Below are 24,017 nucleotides of genomic sequence, written 5' to 3'. Positions count from 1 at the left end.
GTCACCACTACTGGCCCTGGACTATGTAAAATTACTGCAGACTGTTTCACTCTGGACAGGAATACAGCGGTGATGTAACAGGCAACACAGAGCCAGGAAAGAATTTTGCGCAAGCCTGCTATAACACTTAGCTGGCTGCGTATGAATTAGGACAACTACCCCCAGCAGAGACGCAGTACACTGAGGACGGTCACAGGCAGCCCAAATAGATTTTTTTTTCCCAAATGTTTTTGGAAAAGCCCACTGCCTATATAGACTGTATATGTCTTCTGTCCCTGTCTCACCACTACTGGCCCTGGACTATGTAAAATTACTGCAGGGCGCAATGCTCTGCACGGCCGATATACAAAAAAAAAAAAAAAAAGTGCAACACTGCAAAAAGCAGCCTCAACAGTACTGCACACGGTCAGATGTGGCCCTAAGAAGGACCGTTGGGGTTCTTGAAGCCTAAAATAACTCCTAACACTCTCCCTATAGCAGCTCCAACACGATAGCACTTTCCCTCCTCTATGTCAGACCGCATCTGTGGCGAGCCGCGGGAGGGGCCGATTTATATACTCGGGTGACACCTGATCTCGCCAGCCACTCACTGCAGGGGGGTGGTATAGGGCTTGAACGTCGCAGGGGGAAGTTGTAATGCCTTCCCTGTCTTTCTATTGGCCAGAAAAGCGTGCTAACGTCTCAGAGATGAAAGTGAACGTAACTCTAACATCGCGTGGTGCTCGTTTCGAATAACGAGCATCTCGAACACGCTGATACTCGAACGAGCATCAAGCTCGGACGAGTGCGCTCGCTCATCTCTATTTGTCACTAGAGGGTTTGTCACAGAGGCACAACTTTATTCAAAAGCTAAAAGTAGTTTTACAGTTATATGTAAAATAAAGGGACTCTGTCTGTAATATAGAGACTGGTAGGCCATCAGCCATTTTGGGTGTGTCAGGCCTTAGGCCTATCTCAGCCTCCATTTTATATCAGCCCCTTCAGGCCGGGCTATAGTGTCATCCATTTGTGTGTATTTAGATTGCATTGGTAATTTTTCAGGTGCCCTTTCACCCATTTACTCTCACCTGCCTGTTGATTTTCTCTGGACAAGAGCTGTGATGTGAGTTAATAACCCCCTCCCACCTCTATCTGTTTGTGTAGGATTAGCATGAGTAAACCACATTGCATGACCTTGTACTTGTTAATGAAGTCGAAAGGCCAATTTAGACACAATGATTACCGCTCAAAATTCGCTCAAAAGCGCCCGCCGTGCAGTTTTCGTTAACGATTCACTCATTGTTGTCTTTCAGTCCCCTTAAAATCTATTGTTCGGTTGTTTGCTTCTCGTTTGGTCCAACGGTCCTTTTTAGGGCAACTTCTCACCGTGTGCATTATAGTTGTGGCTGGCTGGGAGCAGTAGTGCATCAATTTTTTTTATCACACATCTAGGCCTGTTCCCAGCCTTTCACTTATAGCGTTCTCAGTCTGCAATGCATAGCACCGAGGTCTCACCGTGAAACAGTATTCTAATATTTCCTAGGCCACTGCAAAGTATTTCAGCTCTGCCGCTGTGCAGAGCGTCTCACAATACCCTTTCTTTGAGGGGGGTTGAGATAGCCACAGTTACCAGCACTATCCACTAGCTTTAGAGTCTTCTCCCACGCCATATAGCCTCTCTTATCTACAACTCTCTGCGAGCTGTAAATTACCCCTAGGTATCTGTGCATGACAACAGGTTAATTTTTTTCTCGTCACAGCATAGAGCCTCCACTATCTACAAGTCTCTGTGTGTGGTGAATTAGCCACAGCTGTCAGCGCTGTCCAGTGGGGTAATTTATTTGGGCCCTGCTCTATCCTTAATCCGCTATGATTAGGAGTAGGGGTAGGGGTCGAGGACATGGATGCGGGCGCCCAAGTGAGGGTGTGGGCACAGGCCGTGTTCCTGGGCGGGGTGAATCACAGATGGCTGCTGAGGGATTAGGAGAGAGGCAAGTTTCTGGGCTCCCCAGCTTCATATCACAATTTGTGGGTCCGCGTGGTAGACCTTTATTACAAATAGAGCAGTGCGAGCAGGTCCTGTCGTGGATGGCAGAAAACGCATCCAGCAATGTATCGACCACCCAGTCTTCTACGCAGTCCACTACTCCCGGCCTAGGTACTGCAACTCTGAATCCTCTGGCTGCTCCTCCTTCCTCAAAGGCTCCTCACTCCATGAAAATGACATATTCTGAGCAGGCAGACTCCCAGGAACTGTTCTCGGGTCCCTGCCCTGAGTGGGAAAAAATGGTTCCTCTCTCACCTGAAGAGTTTGTTGTGACCGATGCCCAACCTTTGGAAAGTTCCCGGAGTCCGAGTGATGAGGCTGAGGACTTCCGGCAACTGTCTCAAGAGCTTTTTGTGGAGGAGGATGATGAGACACAGTTGTCTGTCAGTGAGCTAGTAGTAAGGGCAGTAAGTCAGAGGGAGGAGCGCACAGAGGATCCGGAGGAACAGCTGCTGGACGATAAGGTGACTGACCCAACCTGGTTTGCTAAGCCTACTGAGGACAGAGCTTCAGAGGGGGAGGCAAGTGCAGCAGCAGGACAGGTTGGAAGAGGCAGTGGAGTGGCCAGAGGTAGAGGCAGGCGCAGAGCGAGGAATCCCCCAACTGTTTCCCAAAGCACCCCCTCGCTACAAGCCTCCGTGCAGAGGGCTAGGTGTTCAAAGGTGTGGATGTTTTTTAGTGAGAGCGCGGACGATGGACAAACTGTGGTGTGCAACCTGTGTTGCGCCAAGATCAGCCGGGGAGTCACCACTACCAGCCTTACCACTACCAGCATGCACAGGCATATGATGGCCAAGCACCCCACAAGGTGGGGCGAAGGCCATTCACCACCTCAGGGTCACACCACTTCCTCATCCCCTGTGCCCCAACCTGCAACACAGATCCAATCCCCCTCCCAGGACGCAGGCACGAGCGCCTCCCAGCCTGTACCCACACCCTCACCTCCACGGTCCTCCAATCCATCCAGCAATGTCTCTCAGCGCAGCGTTCAGCTGCCGCTAACACAAGCGTTGGAGCGAAAGCGGAAATACGCCTTCACAAGCTTTAAACGTGCACATTGCCAAATTAATCAGCCTGGAGATGCTGCCGTACAGGCTTGTCGAAACGGAGGCTTTCAAAAACATAATGGCGGCGGTCCTGCGCTACTTGGTCCCCAGTCGCCACTTTTTTTCCGGGTGTGCCGTCCCCGCTTTACACCAGCACGTCTCCCGCAACATAAATCATGCCCTCACCAATGTGGTTACTGGGAAGGTCCACTTAGCCATGGACACGTGGACAAGTACTGGCGGGCAGGGCCACTATATCTCCCTGACGGCACATTGGGTGAACTTGGTGGATGCTGGGACCGAGTCAGAGCCTGGGACTGCTCACGTCCTACCCACACCCAGAATAGCGGGTCCTACCTCGGTGCTGGTATCTGCGGTGTTTTATGCCACCTCCTCCAAACCCTCCTCCGCCACTTCTACCTCTCAATTAAGAGGTGTGAGCAGGTCACCAGCCGGTACCACGCGGCACGGCAGCACAGCGGTGGGCAAGCGTCAGCTAGCTGTGCTGAAACTAATCAGCTTAGGTATCAAGAGGCACACACCCCCTCAAGCTGTTGCAGGGTCTCACAGAGCAGACAGACCTCTGGATTTCGCCGCTGAGCCTCCAACCCGGCATGATCATGTGTGACAACGGCCGTAACCTGGTGGCGGCTCTGTAGCTTGGTAACCTCACACGTGCCATACCTGGCTCACGTCTTCTATTTATTGGTTCAGCAGTTTCTGAAAAACTACCCCCAGGTGTGCCGTGTCTGCGCACATTTCCGCAACTCCACCATGGACGCTGCCAACCTGAGGACCCTGGAACGTCGGTTTCAGCTGCCAGAGCACTGTCTGCTGTGGGACGTGCCCACATGCTGGATTTCTACGCTGCACATGTTGGTCAGGCTGTACGAGCAGCGTAGAGCAATAGTGGAATACCAGCTGCAACATGGGCGGCAGAGTGGTAGTCAGCCTTCGCAATTCTTTACTGAGGAGTGGGCATGGATGGCAGATATCTGCTAACTCCTCGGAAACTTTGAGGAGTCTACCCAAATGGTGAGCGGCAATGCGGCCATCACTAGCATTACCATCCAACTGCTTTACCTGCTGAGAAGTTCACTGCTAAGCATAAAGCCCGACACTTTGCGGTTGGAACAGGAGACGGGGGATGACAGTATGTCGCTTGATAGCCAGACCATCCTCATGTCTATATCACAGCGCGTTTTGGAGGAGGAGGGGGAGGGGGGGAGGAGAAGGAGGAAGAGACAGCTAGGCACACTGCTAGTGTGACTCTCCAAGTCAATTTACCAAAGCCATGGCCCTCATCCTGATTACTTGGGGGCTGGAGAACCCAAATGTTGTCCTCCTTCAGTATGTGGATAACCTACTACTGTGTGCTGATGACCTCTGCACAGCTGAGTCAACGTCTGAAAGCCTTTTCTGTTTCTTTGCCAATCCGGGGTACAAGGCCTCAAAACCCAAGCTCCAGTGGTGCGCAATGTCAGTTGTGTTCTTAGGACACTGCATCTCAAAGGGTACAAGATACCTCACCCAAGACTGAGTTACTGCCATCCCATTACCTCAAAAACCAAAGGCACTTCATGCCTTCCTTGGACTTATCTTCTACTGCAGAGCATGGATCCCAGAAGGCTCTCTATTGATGCAACCTCTGTACAATGCTTTAAAGACGGATCCTTTCAGTCTCTCATCGGAAGCGCTATCCAGCTTTATCCTGCTCAAGTAGGCCCTTTCCTTTGCTCCAGCACTGGGCTTACTGGATTACGACAATACCTTCATGCTCTTCATGTCAGAAAGACAAGGACATGCCACTGGGGTCCTTACTAAGTCTCATGGCAACAGACCCAGGCCCATCGGATACTTCTCCTTTCGCCTAGACCCAGTTGCTAGAGGTGGTCCCTCCTGCCTGCGGGCAGTCTTTGCAGCCAAAGCTCTACTGGACAAAACCTTGGGCACTCACTGGTGCTCCTTGTCCCTCATGACATTGTTGCTATTCAGAACCAGATGCAGCCCAAGCACCTGTCTGCGGCTGACACCCTCGCCTTCAGTGATCTCTCCTAATACCTGACAATGTCACCCTGCACTATCCTGAATTCCTCAACCTTCCTCCCATTTCCCGAGGGGGAAACAGATCCCCAAACTCCTGATGAACATGACTGTTTTGAGGTGATGAAACAAGAAACTTCACATCTCTGCACTGTGTTCGACACGCCACTGAACAACCCAGACCTCACAATTTTTGTCGATGGCTCCAGATACGGCGACAACCAAGGCATGTTTCACACAGGTTATGCAGTCACCACTGAAAACACCATCCTCCAAGCTCCAGAGCTGTCCCCCCAAGAGGCCGAACTCAAAGCACTGACCTCGACCTGTAAGCTCTTCAAGGGAAAGAGAGTGAATGTCTACACCGACTCCAAATACGCCTTTGGAGTGGTCCATGACATTGGAGTCATCTGGAAGACATGCGGATTCTTGACTGCAGCAAGCAGATCTGTGAAACATCATGAGGCCATCAGGGACCTGATGGATGCACTCCTCCTGCCCACTCAAGTGGCCATATTTAAAGTAAAAGACCACGGAAGGCTCAACTCTGCAGAAACACGAGGAAACCACTTGGCAGATATGGCAGTTAAGGAAACAGCTGCAGGACCCTCGAGAATTGAGAGTTAGGTGGAGGCAGAACTAGTGATAATGGTGCAAGCCCACCCCATAGACAAAAGAGGTCTTCAAGAATTATAGAAGAAATCCAACAAAGAAGAGAAGGACCTTTGGGTGAGAAAGGGGCCACCATCAACAGTCATGGGCTCTATAAAGTCAACAGGAAACCACGCTTACCCAGATGCCTATACCAAGCCGTAGTACAATGGGCACATGGCCCTGTACACTTTCTTAAGACACTGAGGAATGCTTTTATCCTGAATTACTACATGGCCCGATGCATTTCCTCCCTCACTGAAAGGTTCTGCATATCGTGCGCCATCTATGCGGAATGCAATCCTGGACGCACAGAAAATGTCTCCCAGAAACACCTAGCCAAGCCTCTGTATCCCTTTCAGAGGCTTCAAATTGACCACATCCAGGTGCAAAGAGCGGCAGGTTCAAATATGCACTGGTAATAGTGGACATGTTCTTGAATTGGCCGCAGGCCTACCCAGTGACTAATATGACCGCGAAGACCACAGTAGAGAAACTACTTAGTGAAGTGGTGTGTAGATTCGGAGTCCCGGAAGTGATTGAGAGTGACCAAGGACCAGCCTTCACAGCCAATCTGACCAAAGAAGTGTGGGAAGCCCTAGGAGTGAACCTAGGCTTCTATACCCCCAACCATCCCCAGAGCAGTGGGAAGGTAGAAAGACTTAACGACATCCTGAAAAACAAAATGTTGAAAATGTCCCAAGAGACTGGCATGCCTTGGCCTGAGGATGGGACAGAAGGTATATTTGTCTTATAGAAATCTCAAATTGAAGGTTCCGTCTTTGAAACTGGTGCCGCGTTACGTGGGTCCCTTTGTTATCACGCGGGTAGTAAATCTGCTTGCTTATGAGCTTGATTTGCCAGCTACATGGAGGGTTCATAGGGTTTTTCGTAACTCATTATTGAAACCTTTGGTTCGCTGCATATGAGAACTTTTATATGAGAACTTATGCCAGCGTCCCTTTTCGGTCCCTAGTGAGTAGGGACTGCCGCCCAGTTGCCCGCCTGGGGTTAGCCAGGAGTGGAGGCAAGTAGGCAGGGACAGAGATTGTGGGTGAGATCTGGAGCAACCGGGCTGGCATATCAAGGGAGAGTCCAGAGGACTACGAGACATCCTACACCCCCCTAAAGACTCTTTCCCCTAAGCAATTATAATACCTTTAAGCCCATAGGGACAGCAACTGACTTCTCTATGAGCAAAGCCCGTGGCAAAGGGAGGGGGGGGCATGGGATAGCTATAACTCGTCTAACATGTGGCACAAAAGAGTTTCGAGGCACATTGAGACTGATAAGATAGGCCCAGGATTAGGGACAGATAAAACAGTCATTTTAAGGGGGGATTGTAATGGATTGTAATAAACTAAGTAAAATGCCTATTGCAAATATGTGCTTCTGTTCTACAATTGCTAATACAGCTGTCTGAAAGTGCTGACTAACTACTCGCTCCCCCTCCCATCGTCTACTCAAGATGGCGCTCCCATCCAAGAATGCAACTAAGATACCACAGATGATGACGTCAGCTCCTAGGCAATAACCAATCAGCTACAGATTCATACTTCATGACGTACTAACTATGCATACAATCTATAAAACCCCATGCAGCTTGATTAGAGTAAATAAGTTTCATTTTTGCTGAGCAGTGGGCCAGAGTGATTCTTCCTGTGCATGCACAGGCCTTGGAACTTCTAATTAGGAAGGGGGCAGATATTTATCGGGTACTCCAAGTGCAAATCCATAACAATATAACCTGAAGTAACAATAAGCAATATTTAGTTCACCAAACAGTCTTTAGGCCTATAAGCATGGGATGCCTGCTACAGCTCGGTGCCCAGCCGACTGAGGATCAATCTCTCTCTAGCTCACCAATACATAGTCAGCATTGCAGGAGGGCAGGAAATAGAGGAACCACTTGGCATGACTTCACTATTTAGCACTCCTTTCTTGGTTCACCAGAGGAAAACTGCCTGTTAGACAATCGCTACAGCCCTGTATCACTAACCAGGAGAGACTCCCTTTGTCTGTCCATAGCTTAGCTACCCTCTCTACACACACTGCACTTCCTGTTCCTTCCTGCTCAGCTCTGTTCATTCTTTCCGCCCCCTCTCAGAGACAAAGTACCATTACAAGAAAACATCATACTAACATTAAACAATGATAAACTGTACCCTCCTTACATCTGTGTAATTATCCTTCTATAACCTCTTCTTCCCTCCCCTCTTCTCTCCATAGACTTCCATCAGCAGCATGAGTCACAACCTTTCTCCACTCTCTGTGTTCCGTTTTAGTGTGTCTTTGTCACTAGAGATGGACATCACTTGACAGGAGGCAGTGGGCAGCACTTGGAATTTAGTTAGTTATAGCATTGGCTATCCTATTAACACATGTAAAGGAGCGCTGGATTTAATTATATTTAATAGGGAAATGAGCAGCTTACCGCTTGTTTGTTTGCAGATGGAAGAATAAGTCTCACTACAAGGCGATGTCTTCCACTGCCCATCAGTATCCACATATACACAGGAGGTTCTTCTGCTCGGCTCCTCAGCGGCCCATTTTGTGTAGCGCACTTTCCAGTTATCAACCCATTTATACGTATATTTAGTCTGAAAGAATTAAAGTTGTATACATGTAAATTTCAGCAGTGATGCCATTTTACACTTTTTCATGCATATGGCTCTCTAGGGCCTCAAGAGAAATTATATATTTTATAAACAAATATTTTATTGGTTTTAAATAATGCTATCAATAGAAATCACATAAATGCAGCATATAGAAATAAGAAAGGAAGAAAAAAAAACACATGATGATCCAATTATAATCTGGCATGTGCTATCTGTAGTAAAAGCACACAATAAAACACTAACATGCCATAAGGTAAGTCACATCTTACAAGTTAACAAATTCACAGAGAGGCAGCAAGTCTTTTCAAAATTATAAAAGCCCTGTCACAGAAAAGACGAATGTAAAAGAGATAAATTTTATTGAAGTTTCATTAAAAACTACACTTCTATCCGAGGCCCCACCAGCCCAGGCACTCTCTATAAACAAGAGCCTATCAATTTCTATTGAATGAATTTCACAAAGGGTCTTTAGTCTGAGTGAAAGACTTTAAGCGTGGAGGCCATAAACGAGTTGTTAAGCCCGTATTGGCATTTCTTCTAATTCACCACGAGGCCTCTCCGCAGCCTACTGTCGGACCCTCAGTTCTTTCGACACACTATTAATAACCCTAGCTGGTGGGGCTCAGACCGTATGTGTGAATGTTTGTCCAAGTGTAGTAGGTGCGCCACTTGCTCTTGTCTTGGCGACACCATTTGTGTGTGTTATATGTTGTGACCTAAGTGGAGTTTTTAATGAAACTTCAATAAAATTTATCTCTTTTACGTTCGTCTTTTCTGTGACAGGACATCTTATAAGTTGTATCAATCAATTAGTGCAATCAACATTAGGAGTTGGTATTGAGGATCACCTGAAAGGAAAGGAAGTTTAACAGAGGGGGCAGGGGAGAGTTACAGGTGTAAATTAATGAAACTGAACTTGAAATTGGGTCCAATGATGTAAAGGTTGAGAGCTGCACACATAGGAAGCTACAATGTGTATAGGTATGGTGTACTATAGAATCTACACAGACTGAAAATAAAAAACCCAATGATTGCTTTATCTTTAAAGAAAGTTATCAAGTATATCCCGAAAAATCAAGCCATTTTGCCTACTGAGTTTTAAACCCAGCTAGAGAATCAAGTCTAGTCGCAATCAAGTGTTCCATTATACAGCTATGCTGAACCATCAAGAAAATGTCTGACAAGGAAGGAACCTTGGCACTCCTCCATCGTTTTGCTATAGATGTTCTGGCAGCCGTTAAGATATGGGATATAATGAGAACATAGTAACATAGTTCGTAAGGCCGAATGAAGACATTGTCCATCTAGTCCAGCCTGTCTATCCTCCTGTGTTGTTGATCCAGAGGAAGGCAAAAAAAACCAAGAGCAGAAGCAAAAAACTCTAAGGGGAGATCAGCCGATGTGCCCGCCTCTATGTCCAAGAGCAACACTAGGGTCCCAACACACCTTAATGTGTAGGATTGAACATATTGCATAGTGGGTTTGTTCCCAGAAGGTTTTGAAATGTTTACACGAGCACCAAATATGTATTAAAGATCCAATTTGTTTATGGCATCTCCAACACAAGTTAGAGTGTTGTGGTGAGATTTTAGATAGGCGGTATGGTGTCAGATACCATCAATATAGTAACTTCCTATTGGTTTCCAGATGGTTCACACAGTGAGAATATTTATAACTAAGTGAGAAAGCCTGTGACCATTGATCTGCAGAAAAAGATTCATTAAGATCCTCTTCCCATCTGGTTTGAAATAGAGGAGTAAATGCGGAAGAGCACAATGCAAGTGAGGAGTATGCCTTAGAAATACCTTTAGAGTGTTGCTCCTCGTTAAATAAAAAGATTTCGTACTCCGAGCGGGGCAAAATAATAGGAAAGATATAAGATTGAAGGAAGTGTCCAAGTTGTAAATACTTGTAAAATTCCTTATACGGGATATGAAATATGTTGTGTACACGAGTGAATGACGTAAGCATTGAGTTTTCAAATATATATCCTACTCGATGAATCCCCTTAGCTTTCCATATAGCCAAGCCTATATCTGGAATTAGTGACTGAATCACTTCCAGGGGTAGTTTAAGGATCCGCAGGGGAAGACTGTGGTTTGTGGACACTTTTTCCCAGACATATAGAGTAGCAGGCATTGTAGGTAATGATGATTTTGGGAATGTCTTAGTTAATTTAGAAATCCATAATAGGTGTGATAAGCTAGGGCAATCCAAAGTACTAGCTTCTATATCCACCCAGTGCTTAGAGGAGTCATCTAGCCACCAGCTTTTTAATTGGTCAAGTAAAGCAGCATGGTAGTAATTTTTTAAGCAGGGACAACCCAAGCCCCCCAGGGAAGGGTGGAGGTATAATATTTTAGATGCCACTCTTGCTCGTTGGTTATGCCAGATAAACTGCAGTGACATATTTTGCAATTTGTTCAAAATGTCATCAGGTACGATCACTGGGAGATTACGAAAAAGGTATAGAATTTTGGTTAGTAGTATCATTTTGGAGAGAGCAATGCGACCTATCCAGGAAACCGTGAGGTTGGCAATGTTTTAATATCCTTCTCTAGAACGGCAAATAGCTTTTTGAAATTAACTGACACCAAATTATGAATGGGATATGTTAGCGTTACACCAAGATAGGGAATTTGTCCATTTGACCACTGGAATGGGTATGTCTGTTGCAATTTTGTTTGAGTGCGTTTGGGGATCCCCATATTAAGGACTACGGATTTGGAGGCATTAACTTTATAATAGCTAACTGAGCTAAATTCACTAATAATATTAAAAAACATAGTTAGGCGAAGATTCAGGGGCTTCCAAACTTAAAATAATATCATCTGCAAACAAGCCAATGTGGTGTTCTAAATTACCTATTTTAATACCTAATAAAATATCTGGTGCCGAGCGTATCACATGTGCGAAGGGCTCAATCACCAAAGCAAACACTATTGGGTAGAGCGGACATCCTTGACGCGTCCCATTGGACGGGTCAAAAGGGTGAGAAACTGAGCCCGAGGTATAGATCTGTGCAGATGGACAGGAGTATAAGGCTAGAATTGAAGAGAGTAGGGGACCACAAAAACCAAACCTTATGAGCACCTCTCTGAGGTAACCCCAATGCACTCGGTCAAATGCCTTCTCCGCATCCAAAGCTAGGAGCAGAGTAGGCGTACCCCGCCCAGACACCACAGAGATAATACTAATATAGCGCCTTGTGCCGTTCACTGTCTGGCGCCCCTTGATGAATCCCACCTGATCTCTAATAATTAGACTTGGCATGACCCCAGATAATCTTTTTGCTAGTACTTTGGCATATAATTTTATATCCGTATTTAATAGGGAAATAGGTCGAAAATTCTGTGGAAGGTCAGGTGATTTCCCAGGTTTGGGTAGGGTAATAATAAGTGCCTTTAACATCTCTTGGGGGGTATGGCCTTTATAAACAATTTCGTTGAATACCTTAGTTAGGTAGGGAGCTAGAAGAAGTTTGTAGGCTTTATAATATTCATTTGTGAGGCCATCTGGGCCGGGGGACTAATTGGATTTTAAGGAAACAATAGCCTCTATTATTTCCGCCGAGTTAAAGAGTTGGGGCAAAAAATCCACCTCAGATTGGGATAATGTGGGCAGGTTCAAATTGTTCAGAAATTTTGATATATTGATGTCTGAGGGCTGAATGGTTGATTTATCCTTGGCTAGATTATATAGTGATTGGTAATAAGTTGCTAAGGTGTCCGCTATACCTTGGGGATCAAAAATTTTATTATTTTTGGTGTCGTAGATAAAGGGTATGCGCGATTTAGCTGAGCGTTGTTTTACTTGCCTCGCTAACAGAGCACCTGGTCTATTACCCTGCCAATAATATGTCAGTTTTAGCCTTCTCAAGGCTAGGTCATGTTCATAAATCCGCAGTTCGTGAAGTTGTTGGGGACAAAAGAAATTTCCTTTGCCCTCACAATTGAAAAAGAGGTTTTGTTCATCCAATGTAGAGAGCACAGTTTGGATTGTAGTGATAATAAAAGGGAGTTTCAATGTTTTTTATTGTGGGAGGCTTGTTTTAGAAAATGACTCCGCATAATTGCTTTATGTGCACACCATAGGGTGGAGTCAGAGACTTCCCCGTTATCGTTAAGGTCAAAATAGTCAGAAAGTACTTGTAAGGATTGAGGGGCATACAGAGGATGCTGCAAAATGTAATTGTTAAGGCGCCAAATTTTAATAATTGAGTGGTTGAAGCATTCTTGGATAGACATGGCCATGGTTGTGTAATCTGACCACGAGATGGTGCCTATGGAGGTGGAGATAACATTGTGAAGAAACTTCTTATCTACCAGCATAAAGTCGATTCTACTATACATTTTATGGGAGTGCGAGTAAAAGGTATAATCGCGTTCCGTTGGGTGCTGTAACCGCCAGACATCAAATAGATCATTTTCATTAAGCAGGGAAATAATGGATGATAGTCTGTCATTAACTTTAGTAGAAGAGTCCATAGAGGGCCGGAGAGTCTTGTTGAAGTCTCCTACTAGTAACAGAGGGCCTACTCTATGACGTTTAATAATGGTGATAATTTTCTGAATGAATGATTGTTGTTTGGTGTTTAGAGCATATATTGAGGCTATCGTAAAGTCACAGTTATTGATGGAGCACGTTAATATGACACAGCGACCAGCCTCATCAGTGATGTCTTTAAGGGAAAATGCCATTGTGTCTTTGAAGGCTATAGATACCCCGCATATTTTATGGGATGCTGGTGAGGAGAAAATGTGGGGGAAGCATTTGTGTGAGAGACGGAAGGCATCCTCTTTATTTAGATGTGTCTCCTGGACACATAGGATATCTGTGCCAATTGATCGGGCTTCCTTCCATAGCGTGGATCTTTTAAAGGGCGAGTTTAGACCTTTAGCATTTATAGAAATTAAATTGAAAACCATTTTAACTAAGTAAAAATAGTTGTTTGTATCCAGACAGGAATCTGGATTGAACCTACTGATAACGTCAGCTCTAGGTCAGACACCTTCCAGGCAAAGCACATCAAGGAAATATGCAAATACAGTAGTATCTAAGCGCTGCGGAATAAGTTGGCGCTATACAAATAAAGATTATTATTATTATTAGTATCTGGGACCAGAATGTACATAAAAAGAACATGTAACATGACAAGGGCTATAAGCCCTACAACACAGGTGAAGGAGATAAACAGATAGAAGAGAGACAACAGGTTAAATGGTATCAAGACTACCAGAGGCCAACTGGGGGAACTGGATTTACTATCCACCAGTGAAGAAACGTGCCAGAAACGGCAAAACATTTGAAGGCGGACACCTTTGATGAAAAACAGAGATAAAACAAGATGGCTTGAGATGCTGTAAAAAATAAAAATTGCAGATCTCTATATTTCGCAGTGTAAAAAAGGTAGTCACTCAGACCGTCCATTGACCGTCCTTCGCAATCCATTCCTCACGGATATCGGGGAGCGCTTTCTCTCGCTAGGTCCAGGGGATCCCTGTGCCACAAGGTTCCAAGCTTTACACAGTTGCATTGCTTCCTCTGGAGACTGGGCTACATACTTAGAGCCGTTTTTAGTAATTATTACCTTTACAGGAAAACCCCATTTGTAGCTAATGCCCTGTTCCCGCAGGATTTTGGTACTGGAAGAAAAAGCTCTCCTGCGCAGAAGCGTGGCCACTGACAGATCAGTGAAAAGCTGAATATTTTTGAAGCGGTCAAGACTTATGCGGGAGAGTCTAGCAGCGCCCTTTATTTTGTCTTTCATGTGATAAAAGTGTATCCGGGTAATAACGTCCCGAGGAATCGAGGGCGGCAATGATTTAGGCTTAGGGAGCCTGTGAGCATGGTCGATCGTCAGATCAGGTTGAGTGGCATCTGGGAGAAGCTGAGTGAAGTAATCGATAAGAAAGTCTTTACGTTGATCATTTTTAACCGTCTCAGGAATGCCTATATGACGGATGTTATTTCGCCTGGACCTATCCTCTATAACAGCAATTTTTTGTTTCAAAGCCTCTAAGTCGTCCGCCATTGAATTGGCGGTATCCACTAGCTCATTATGGGCTGATGTCAGATCCTCCATGTTATTTTCAATGCGTGAAGTGCAATCGCCGATGGAGGTTATTTCTGTTTGCAGTGAGAGGAGAGCCTGTTGTATATCCTTCTGTATAGCGAGCTTTAGATCAGCTAACAGGGAGCGCATCAGTGACTCTGTAATGGGCATATCACCGGGTTTAGGGGGCTGTGAAGGGGTTACAGTGGGGACATGTTTATGAATTGCACACTGTTTTTCTTTGGAGAGGAGAGTAGCAGGCGCTGAAGGGGTTAATGCATGAAAGCCATCCATGCTCTCCTCACTCCCCCTCCTGTGGCTCTGATAACACTGCTGGTGATGGAGAGCTGTCAGCAGAGTGAGGCAGAGACTCATCAAGGAGTTGTGATTCCTTCCCCTTATCAGAGTCCCCTGTCACAGTGTCAGAAGCTGTGCTGGAGCCCACGTGGAAATGCTGCTGCTGCTGGTGGCCGCCATCTTGGATTTTTCCACTACCAGGAGAGCACTTTCTGAGCTTTGCTGGGCTCTTCTTTGCCCTGCCTTTTGCCATTCTTCAGTGCTGGGAGGTTCCAGGAGGCTTTATGAGGGAGGGGAGTCTTCCTGTGCTTGTGTCCGCTGCTGCTTAGTGCTGCTTTAAGCCGTTGGTGCAGGCAGAGAGAGGAGCTATGCTTCCTCTGCCATTGGCTGCTGGCCACGCCCCTCGAGAAATTGTATATTTTAAGAGCTGTTTAGGGTACATACGAGAGTCAGGAGGGGTATTGTGTCTCCTTAAGAAGAGCACCCAGAAGGTGTGTGGAGACACCTAGGAGGTGAGTGAGGAGACTTATAAGGCCATGCAAGCTCCTCTGGGTAATTTACGTTTACAGCACTGATAAGGGCCAATAGGGGCTGTAAAGAAATTAATATATGTCGCTTATCAAAAATGAGTACCGTATATATGCTTATCAATCTATTTTAGCAAAATGAATATTTTAGCAGTATATTGTATGTGTAACAGAAGTCAAGACTCTTTAAGGAAGTACGTCTGATCTAAGTGGAATCAGGAAGTTCTAAGGCCAGATGTCTCGGGATGTAGTAAGACCTAGCCTAACCGCAAAAGAAGTGGTCAGCTCTTTCTCTATATTTACTAATGTACTCGTCTAAAAGTCATGTGAAATCAGCTATTTCTTAAAAGTCATATATCAAGCCTGAATGTCAAAGTTTATTGAATGATTATGTCATAGGTTTATTGTCAGATATAGAAGTCATGAGTTTATCATGAGGTTATTCCTTGTATTACCAGAGGTCGCATCCCTGCGTGGGCGATCTTCTATATAAACTGAGACTATGCCAATAAACACTCAGAGTTCATTGTTTCACCATATACCTTGTGTACTTTGACTCTCAAGGAGCGCTCCTCCTGCTTAGGTCAATTTGGAACCGACAACATAACTGACCAGTCTGTTTGAACAAATTAACCCTCGACAGTTCTTGGCGTCCAACTAGGGGGCGGGGCTTATCTTTACGGGACATCGCAACCAGTAGACTGAAACAAACTCCTGGCCCGTTGACGTGGATATTGGATCCGGAGACTCCAGACTAAAACACCGGTGTACAGGTAAGAGCTTATCTTACTATTATACAGTCTGGATTCTTTTGATCTGTGTGTCTCTAACGGACTAGAGGTATGTTGTTGCCTGTTTCCTATATTTTCTGCCCCGTCCATATTTTAGAGTGAATAAGTTCATTTAACTGTCCTAGACGGAAGAACTCACTCATTGGGACTTAAAGAGTCATGTTGTCTGTATTGGAGATTGAAATAATTGTTATTGTTATAGTCTCATTTCTGGCAGTCATATTGTTACTCTGGATCTGTTATAATATTACTAAAAGTTCCCTAAGAGGCGAAGTCTGGTCTCCCCTGAATCCTAGTGTTTGAAGTTGACCACGTTTTAGTTCTGTAAATCTATTCCGGGACAGGGAACTGTGTGTTCCCAGATAGTCTCAGTGATTATCTTAGTTTACTGTGTGAAATATACGTCCTGTATACTTAGTGAAGAATAGTTGGAAGTGGTCAAGATGGGGTCTGAACAATCTAAGATATATCAGACTCCTATTGAGATAATTAAAGATAGAGAAGGGGAGGACATTTGCAGACAAGCCTATAAAGTTTACAAACGTATAGGCCTTAAGAAGGCGGGAACATTCAATTATGAATTTTGGTCACAATATGAGGATAAGCATAGAAAGGAAATAAGAAATAAGGGTTTGGAAAAAGGCATGAAGGCTATCCTGGACTGCTCTAAAACAGCAGAAGACGAACACTGGGACTCCGAATCCCGAGGCAAGGGCATTTTAGTTTATTGTCCTATGCCCCGGCCACCAATAGACGTTCCCATGGAAACCCCTACGGTTCCATTAGTCTCTCCTGTCGTCCCGGCCGTTCCACCAATGTCTCCTAATAATCCCTTTAATTCTCTGTATCCCAATTTGCCACCCTTGCCTCCTACGTATCCACAGGCTACTGCCCAGATGGATACACCTCCCTACAGCCCTCAATCAGGATCCCCGAGCCCTGAAGTAAATAGAGGTCCGGCTTGGGACTGTCCACGTTGTGGTCAACAAAATGCCTGTTTTAAAGAACTCTGTACAGTATGTGGGACTCCACGTCGCAGGGATCAGTGTAGACAACAGATTCCCTTGTTCCCAGTTACAACCTCCACTACCCATTATAGAGAACCAAACAGACCGAGTCCACCATTGGGCACGGTCAGACAAGAGGACACCGACAGACCATCGTCTTCTAATGACAGACCTACGGACGCACATAGACCAACTCCCGGGTCTACAGTCACTACATGGCGACCCTGGAGCGCCACAGACCAGATGGCACTGTGTCAGCAACTGCCCGATCCCCAGACAGAGCCAGCAGCTTTCCATAGAAAGTTGGAAGTCATACAGAAAAACTACTCTGCCACTTGGACAGATATGGAATGTCTTATGAATGTAAAATGTCCTCTGGGCCTTTACAATAGTATTGCTCAATTTTGTGGTCTTGAAGATCGCCCAGATGACCCCCAGACATTACCTAGTGGTACTCAATATGTTGACAAGGTTAAAACCTGGTTTAAGGATAAAGCCCAAGAGAGACGTACAGCCCTAACCCAGTGTAGACAGAACAAGGGCGAGTCTATTGAATGTTACTTTGGCCGTTTAGAGGAAGTTGGCAGAGATCTGGGTTTATATGATTGTCCAAAAGCAATACGTAATGCTGCTTTTTGTGAAGCCTTTATGCAAGGAATAGATAAGCGCCTGTCTGAACGCGTTAAAGCATGTACCCCCGATTGGCGACAGGCCAGACCGCGTGATCTATATAAGAAAGCTGTAGGATTTGTCATGGACACAGAAAACCACGCAAAGAGTGTTATGGTTAAACATTACACCATGGAGGGGGACACAGTCCGACTTAACGACCCCAGGCGGGAGACCCGTAAGTGTTATAACTGCGGGAAGACTGGACACTTGGCCCGTAATTGTAGAGCCCCTAAACGCCCTAGACAGAACATGTCAGACGAAAGGGGGCAACAGGGAAGTACGGCCACTACCACATCATCCCGCCCACAGGGAAACAACGGGTATACCAATTACCAATGAAGGTCTGGCACTCCTTCCCCCGTGTCCCTTATAGTTACTGACGCACGTGGGCCACAAATTTTTCAGCCTCTAAAAATCCAGGGGAAGGAGGTGCCCTTTTTAATTGACACAGGGGCCACTAAATCATGTGTCAGTACCTCACAAGTCAATGATCTTAGTATTCCCCTCTCAGACTCCATAGCCATAGCCGTTGGAGTGTCCGGTGAACCAACACCCATGCGTGAGACCGAGCCCATAGAAGTCTCCTTTCAAGGGTCACGAGTCCTCACTCGCTTCCTGGTGTCACCCGCTGGGGATTGCATCATGGGAACCGATGTGATGGGACCCCTGGGGTGCTGTATTCAGCTCCATCCTTCCGGTGAGGCTCATGTCAGTACCTCTGCGGCCGACCACCAAGTATTCTGTCTCATGGCAGCAGACTTGGTCACTCCGCCTCCTTCTTGTACTGTATATGTGTTGACCCCAGAAGATACACAGGTTCTCTCAGCAGTGCCAGAGACCCTTTGGGCAAAAGGGAAGACAGACTTGGGCCATCTCCACGTACCCCCAGTCATGGTATATCTCAAAGATGGGGAAAAAGCCCCCATGATCCGCCAATATCCCCTAGCCATGGCACAGGAAGACGCAATAGCCTCCACTATTACAGAGTTATGTGCCTTGAATGCTTTAAAACCTTGCGTCTCACCCGCTAACACGCCACTCTTCCCAGTTAAAAAGAAAGGGAAGAAAGGCGAACCTGATACTTACCGGATGGTTCACGATCTAAGAGAAATCAATAAGGTGACCATCCTAGAAACACCTTTAGTCCCCAACCCTTACACTCTGTTGTCCACCATACCATCCGGAACCTGTTGGTACACTCTGATCGATTTAGCCAATGCATTTATGTCCGTCCCGATCCACCCCGATTGCCAGTACCTGTTCGCCTTCACGTTCCGAGGAAAACAGTACTGCTGGACTGTTCTACCACAAGGGGCACAAAACAGCCCAAATCAATTCACCCGATGTATGAGGCTTGTACTTGATGCATGGACGGTCCCACCAGGTGTGGCCCTGCTTCAGTATGTTGATGATCTCCTACTCTGTGCACCGGACAGACCCACCTGTGTTGCGGCTTCACTCAGCCTCCTTTGTTTTCTTGCAGACAGCGGGTGTAAAGCCAGTAAAGACAAATTACAGTTTTGCAAATCTCATGTTGTGTTTCTTGGTCACTGCCTAGGTCCTGGTACAAAACACCTCACGCCAGAACGTACCAAGGTGGTGGAGGACATGCCACTCCCTACCTCCCATGCTCAGTTGCGGACATTTCTGGGGTTAGTTTCATATTGTCGGCCGTGGATTCGCTCTGCCTCCATGACCATGCAGCCTCTGTACGACTGCCTGAGTTCTAAGCCATTTGCTTTGTCTCCGGAAGCCGAGTCAGCTTTTCACCAGCTGAAAATACAGATTACCAGTGCTCCAGCACTGGGTCTGCCTGACTATGATAAACCCTTCCAGATGTTCGTGACTGAGATGGCGGGACATGCTACCGCCGTCCTCACACAAGAGCATGGTGACAAAAAGCGCCCTGTAGCATACTACAGTGCACATCTTGATGCAGTAGCCAGGGGTTCACCCTCCTGTGTAAGAGCAGTTCTGGCTGTACAAGCACTACTTGAGAAAGCGTCTGAGGTGGTCCTAGACTACCCTCTTGTGGTCCTCACGCCCCATGACGTACATGGAATTCTGACACAGGTGAGCCGTAGACATCTGTCTCTTGCTAGACAGGTTAAAATGGAACTTGCAGTACACTCTTCATCCAATGTCTCATTTCAACGTTGCACAACTTTGAATCCGGCCACCTTACTGCCATTAGGTGACACTGATTCAAAAGGGGGAGTAAGCACAGGGGATCAACTTTTTGTCAATTCCCTAGGCGAAGAGGAAGCTTTTGACGCCGAGCACCAGCATGACTGTGCTGCTCTGATGGAGCAGGAGACAGCTGGATTTGCTCATGTCACAGATAAGCCTCTCCTGAACCCCCACCTTGAAATGTTTGTGGATGGATCACGATACCAGAATGAGATGGGCAGATTTGTGACAGGGTTTGCTGTAGTATCAATGAATGAAGTACTGATAGGCCGCGCCTTGCCCCCACATATGTCAGCACAGGAAGCGGAGCTGTGCGCTCTGACCGAGGCCTGCAAGTTAGCCCGGGGAGTCACTGCTAATATCTACACGGACTCCAGGTACGCGTTTGGCGTTGCGCATGACTATGGGCCGATTTGGCGCGCGCGGAGCTTCCTAACAGCTCAAGGCAGACCGATAAAGAATGGTGAGACAGTAAGTAGTTTAATGTCAGCTATCATGCTCCCGAAGCAGGTAGCCATAATAAAGGTAAAGGCACACACCCAAGGGGACTCCTTGGAAAGCAGAGGCAACGAGAAGGCAGACGGAGCAGCAAAGGCTGCAGCCCTGCTGGACTGGAGGGCACCCGTGTGCAGAGTTCAGACCAGGTCCTGCCCAGCGGAGGAGGATCCTGATCCCCCTGCCGAGGACCAGACCCTCTCTGTCCCACCACAGAAGGAGGTGGACCTACTCCCCTCAGGGCAAGAGCAGGAGCGCTGGGCAAGTGCAGGGGCAGTAAAAGGAAATGAAGGTTGGATGATGGGTTCCCGTATGTGTTTACCTGCGGCTGCCTATCCTAGTATGGCCCTTTTGGCTCATGGAAAGGTGCACGCTTCTCGTAATGCCATGGTAGCCCTGGTGGAGAAAATGTGGTACGCTCCGGGATTTGACAGGATGGCAAAGGCATACGTCAAGGCTTGTGAAATCTGTGCACTACACAACCCCGGTCAAGTAGTAAAGACCCCTCGGAAGTGCACTCCGCGACCTTTGTACCCCTTCCAGAGACTACAGATAGATTACATCCAGCTGCCCAGGTCAGGAAGGTATGAGTATGTCCTGGTATGCATTGACCTCTTTTCTGGGTGGGCTGAGGCCTACCCGGTCCCGAAGGCCACTGCCCAGGCCACTGCAAAGAAACTTGTGTCAGAGTTAGTGTGCAGATTTGGGGTACCAGAGACCATTGAGAGCGACCGTGGTACTCACTTCACTGGTGAGGTAATGAAGGAAGTCATGTCCGCCTTAGGAGTAGAGCAGGCCTTTCACACCCCCTATCATCCGCAGAGCTCCGGAAAAGTAGAAAGACTCAATGGCACCCTCAAACTTAAGATACAGAAAGCCATGGTTGAAACAGGAAAACCTTGGCCCGAGTGCCTACCTCTGGCCCTCTACTCGGTACGGACCACGCCAAATAGGAAAACAGGACTGTCTCCTTATGAGATTCTCTTTGGCTCCGTGCCCAGGTTAGGACTGTATCACCCCCAAGCTCTATCCCTGGGTCATGATAAAGTTACTTCCTTTGTGCAGGATTTATGCCAAAAGCTAAAAATAACGCACAACCTAGTCTTCTCTTCTATTTCAGACCCTGATAGTTTGGAAGGATCCCACTCTCTGAATCCCGGAGATTGGGTGGTGGTAAAGAGACACGTCAGAAAGACTTTGGAACCTCGCTTTGACGGACCATACCAAGTGCTGTTAACCACTCCCACCTCGGTCAAGCTAGAAGGCAAACCCACTTGGATCCATGCCTCACACTGCAAGAAAGTTCCAACGCCTCAGCACCACGAGGGGGGTGGAGAGTAAGCCCAACCCAGGGTGGGGGAGGAGGATGGCAACCTGGACACCAGCATTGATAGTCTGGATAGGTGTATTATTTACCCTTTGTTTTCTTGGACTACTCTCTTTTCGGGACAATTCCTCATCAACTGTCGATGTAAGAAGAAGATGGACTGTTTGGGCGGAAGGACACCCCAACATGTGGGAATACTTTGCAAAAGACGTACTGAATATTTCCCATATGTGCATGCCCAACCTGCGGAGTGGGGAAGATATTTTACGGACTTGCTTACTGTCTATCCCCACTCCAATAAAGACACTTCGCGATATATATTCAATAGTGCATAACGATAGTGATGTAGAGGAGAGCAATGTTTTCCAGGAGAATACCTTTCTTAATGTATATGAATATTGTTCCTATTATGATGCGGTCAAACATACACTTTATGTTTCACACAAATGATAAAAGATTTGTTTAGATTCATGAAAACAATAATGCATTTTAAAAAGTCAAATGTCGGCTGTGATCTTGGGATTTGTTCCGATCGCCATATTTGGGGTCAGGAAGGAATTTTTCCCTTTTATACAAGGATAATTGGCTTTTTCCTAAAAGGGTTTTCGCCTTCCTCTGGATCAACTCAGCCTCAAAATTCCCCATAATTGTCATTCCTGTGTGTGTCTTCCTGATGTCCAAAATGGGGGAATGATAAGGGCCAATAGGGGCAGTAAAGTAATTAATATATGTCGCTTATCAAAAATGAGTACCGTATATATGCTTATCAATCTATTTTAGCAAAATGAATATTTTAGCAGTATAATGTATGTGTAACAGAAGTCAAGACTCTTTAAGGAAGTACGTCTGATCTAAGTGGAATCAGGAAGTTCTAAGGCCAGATGTCTCGGGATGTAGTAAGACCTAGCCTAACCGCAAAAGAAGTGGTCAGCTCTTTCTCTATATTTACTAATGTACTCGTCTAAAAGTCATGTGAAATCAGCTATTTCTTAAAAGTCATATATCAAGCCTGAATGTCAAAGTTTATTGAATGATTATGTCATAGGTTTATTGTCAGATATAGAAGTCATGAGTTTATCATGAGGTTATTCCTTGTATTACCAGAGGTCGCATCCCTGCGTGGGCGATCTTCTATATAAACTGAGACTATGCCAATAAACACTCAGAGTTCATTGTTTCACCATATACCTTGTGTACTTTGACTCTCAAGGAGCGCTCCTCCTGCTTAGGTCAATTTGGAACCGACAACATAACTGACCAGTCTGTTTGAACAAATTAACCCTCGACAAGCACAAACAGAAAAAAATACAAATTTGGGCTTTATTTTTTATTCATTTCTTATAGGATTAACATTTCACACTAAATTACCTAATAAATGGATTCTTCAACTTATAACAGTAGTGTGGATACCTAAAAAGTATATGATTTTTGTTTCTATATATTGTTAAAGTAATCACTTAATTTAGGTGATGCTCACGGGGTATCGTAACCATATCAATCAGGTATGCCAAATTATTATTTGATGCATCGGAGAAGAAAATGAGAAACACTCAATTAATGTTTTCAAGCTCTTCTGTTTTATTGTTTCAATGCAAGAGGTTATGTGGGGCATCTCCCATAAAGTAAGCAATTCAAACCTACAGCATGTGTGATACTTCTCTCTTAGTAAAACATTACAAAGCGTAATTATGAGAGCACTGCATGCTCAGTATCTGAAACCCTGTTAGTAAAAATGTAATTACAATCTTTTGCACACATACTTATCTTGCTTTGCACTGGGTACAAATATTATGCACATGACACTACTGCATAAAATACATGTTCATACTTTCACAGTGTTATATGAATAATAAGATGTATTCTATACTAAATATTCACTTTTCTATGCAGTTTTTGCAGACTTATTAAATTACTAAATATTTTTATTATATTTTTTATTATAGTGGCTCTCCAGTTTCAGGCCAACATTCAAAATTCTATTCCAAGATAGGAGCATGGAGGGAGTATATTACCTGCACTTGATCTTCTCCTTTGTTCCTCTGTTGCACCAATTCCAGTCTTGATTTCAGGTGGTCAAGATAACCGCCACAGTCTTTAGACTACCTAATAACCCATAGTGCATTGGGAAGCTACCAATGCACTAATCCTGCTCTGTGATTGGTCAGTGCTGCTCATGTAATCAGTGCTGGCCAATTACAGAGCATAGCACAGTCTAGGTAGAAAATGTTGGTGACCATCTTGGCTTTCTGAAAAGAGGACCAGAACAACGTAA

At 45.7% G+C, this 24,017-nt stretch overlaps 1 protein-coding gene across 1 annotated transcript in view; it reads right to left on the bottom strand.

Moving 5' to 3' along the window:
- Window positions 1-24,017, bottom strand: part of LOC136586588 (macrophage mannose receptor 1-like) — a 244,980-nt gene that overhangs the window by 5,641 nt on the left and 215,322 nt on the right. The window contains exon 20 of the mRNA XM_066584720.1: window positions 8,201-8,366. Within this exon, the coding sequence (XP_066440817.1) occupies window positions 8,201-8,366 (166 nt within the window). The remainder of the gene's footprint in view (window positions 1-8,200; window positions 8,367-24,017) is intronic.

The sequence above is a fragment of the Eleutherodactylus coqui genome, chromosome 12, assembly GCF_035609145.1.
Source record: "Eleutherodactylus coqui strain aEleCoq1 chromosome 12, aEleCoq1.hap1, whole genome shotgun sequence".
NCBI lineage: Eukaryota > Metazoa > Chordata > Amphibia > Anura > Eleutherodactylidae > Eleutherodactylus > Eleutherodactylus coqui.
This window is presented reverse-complemented; position numbering and strand designations above follow the sequence as displayed.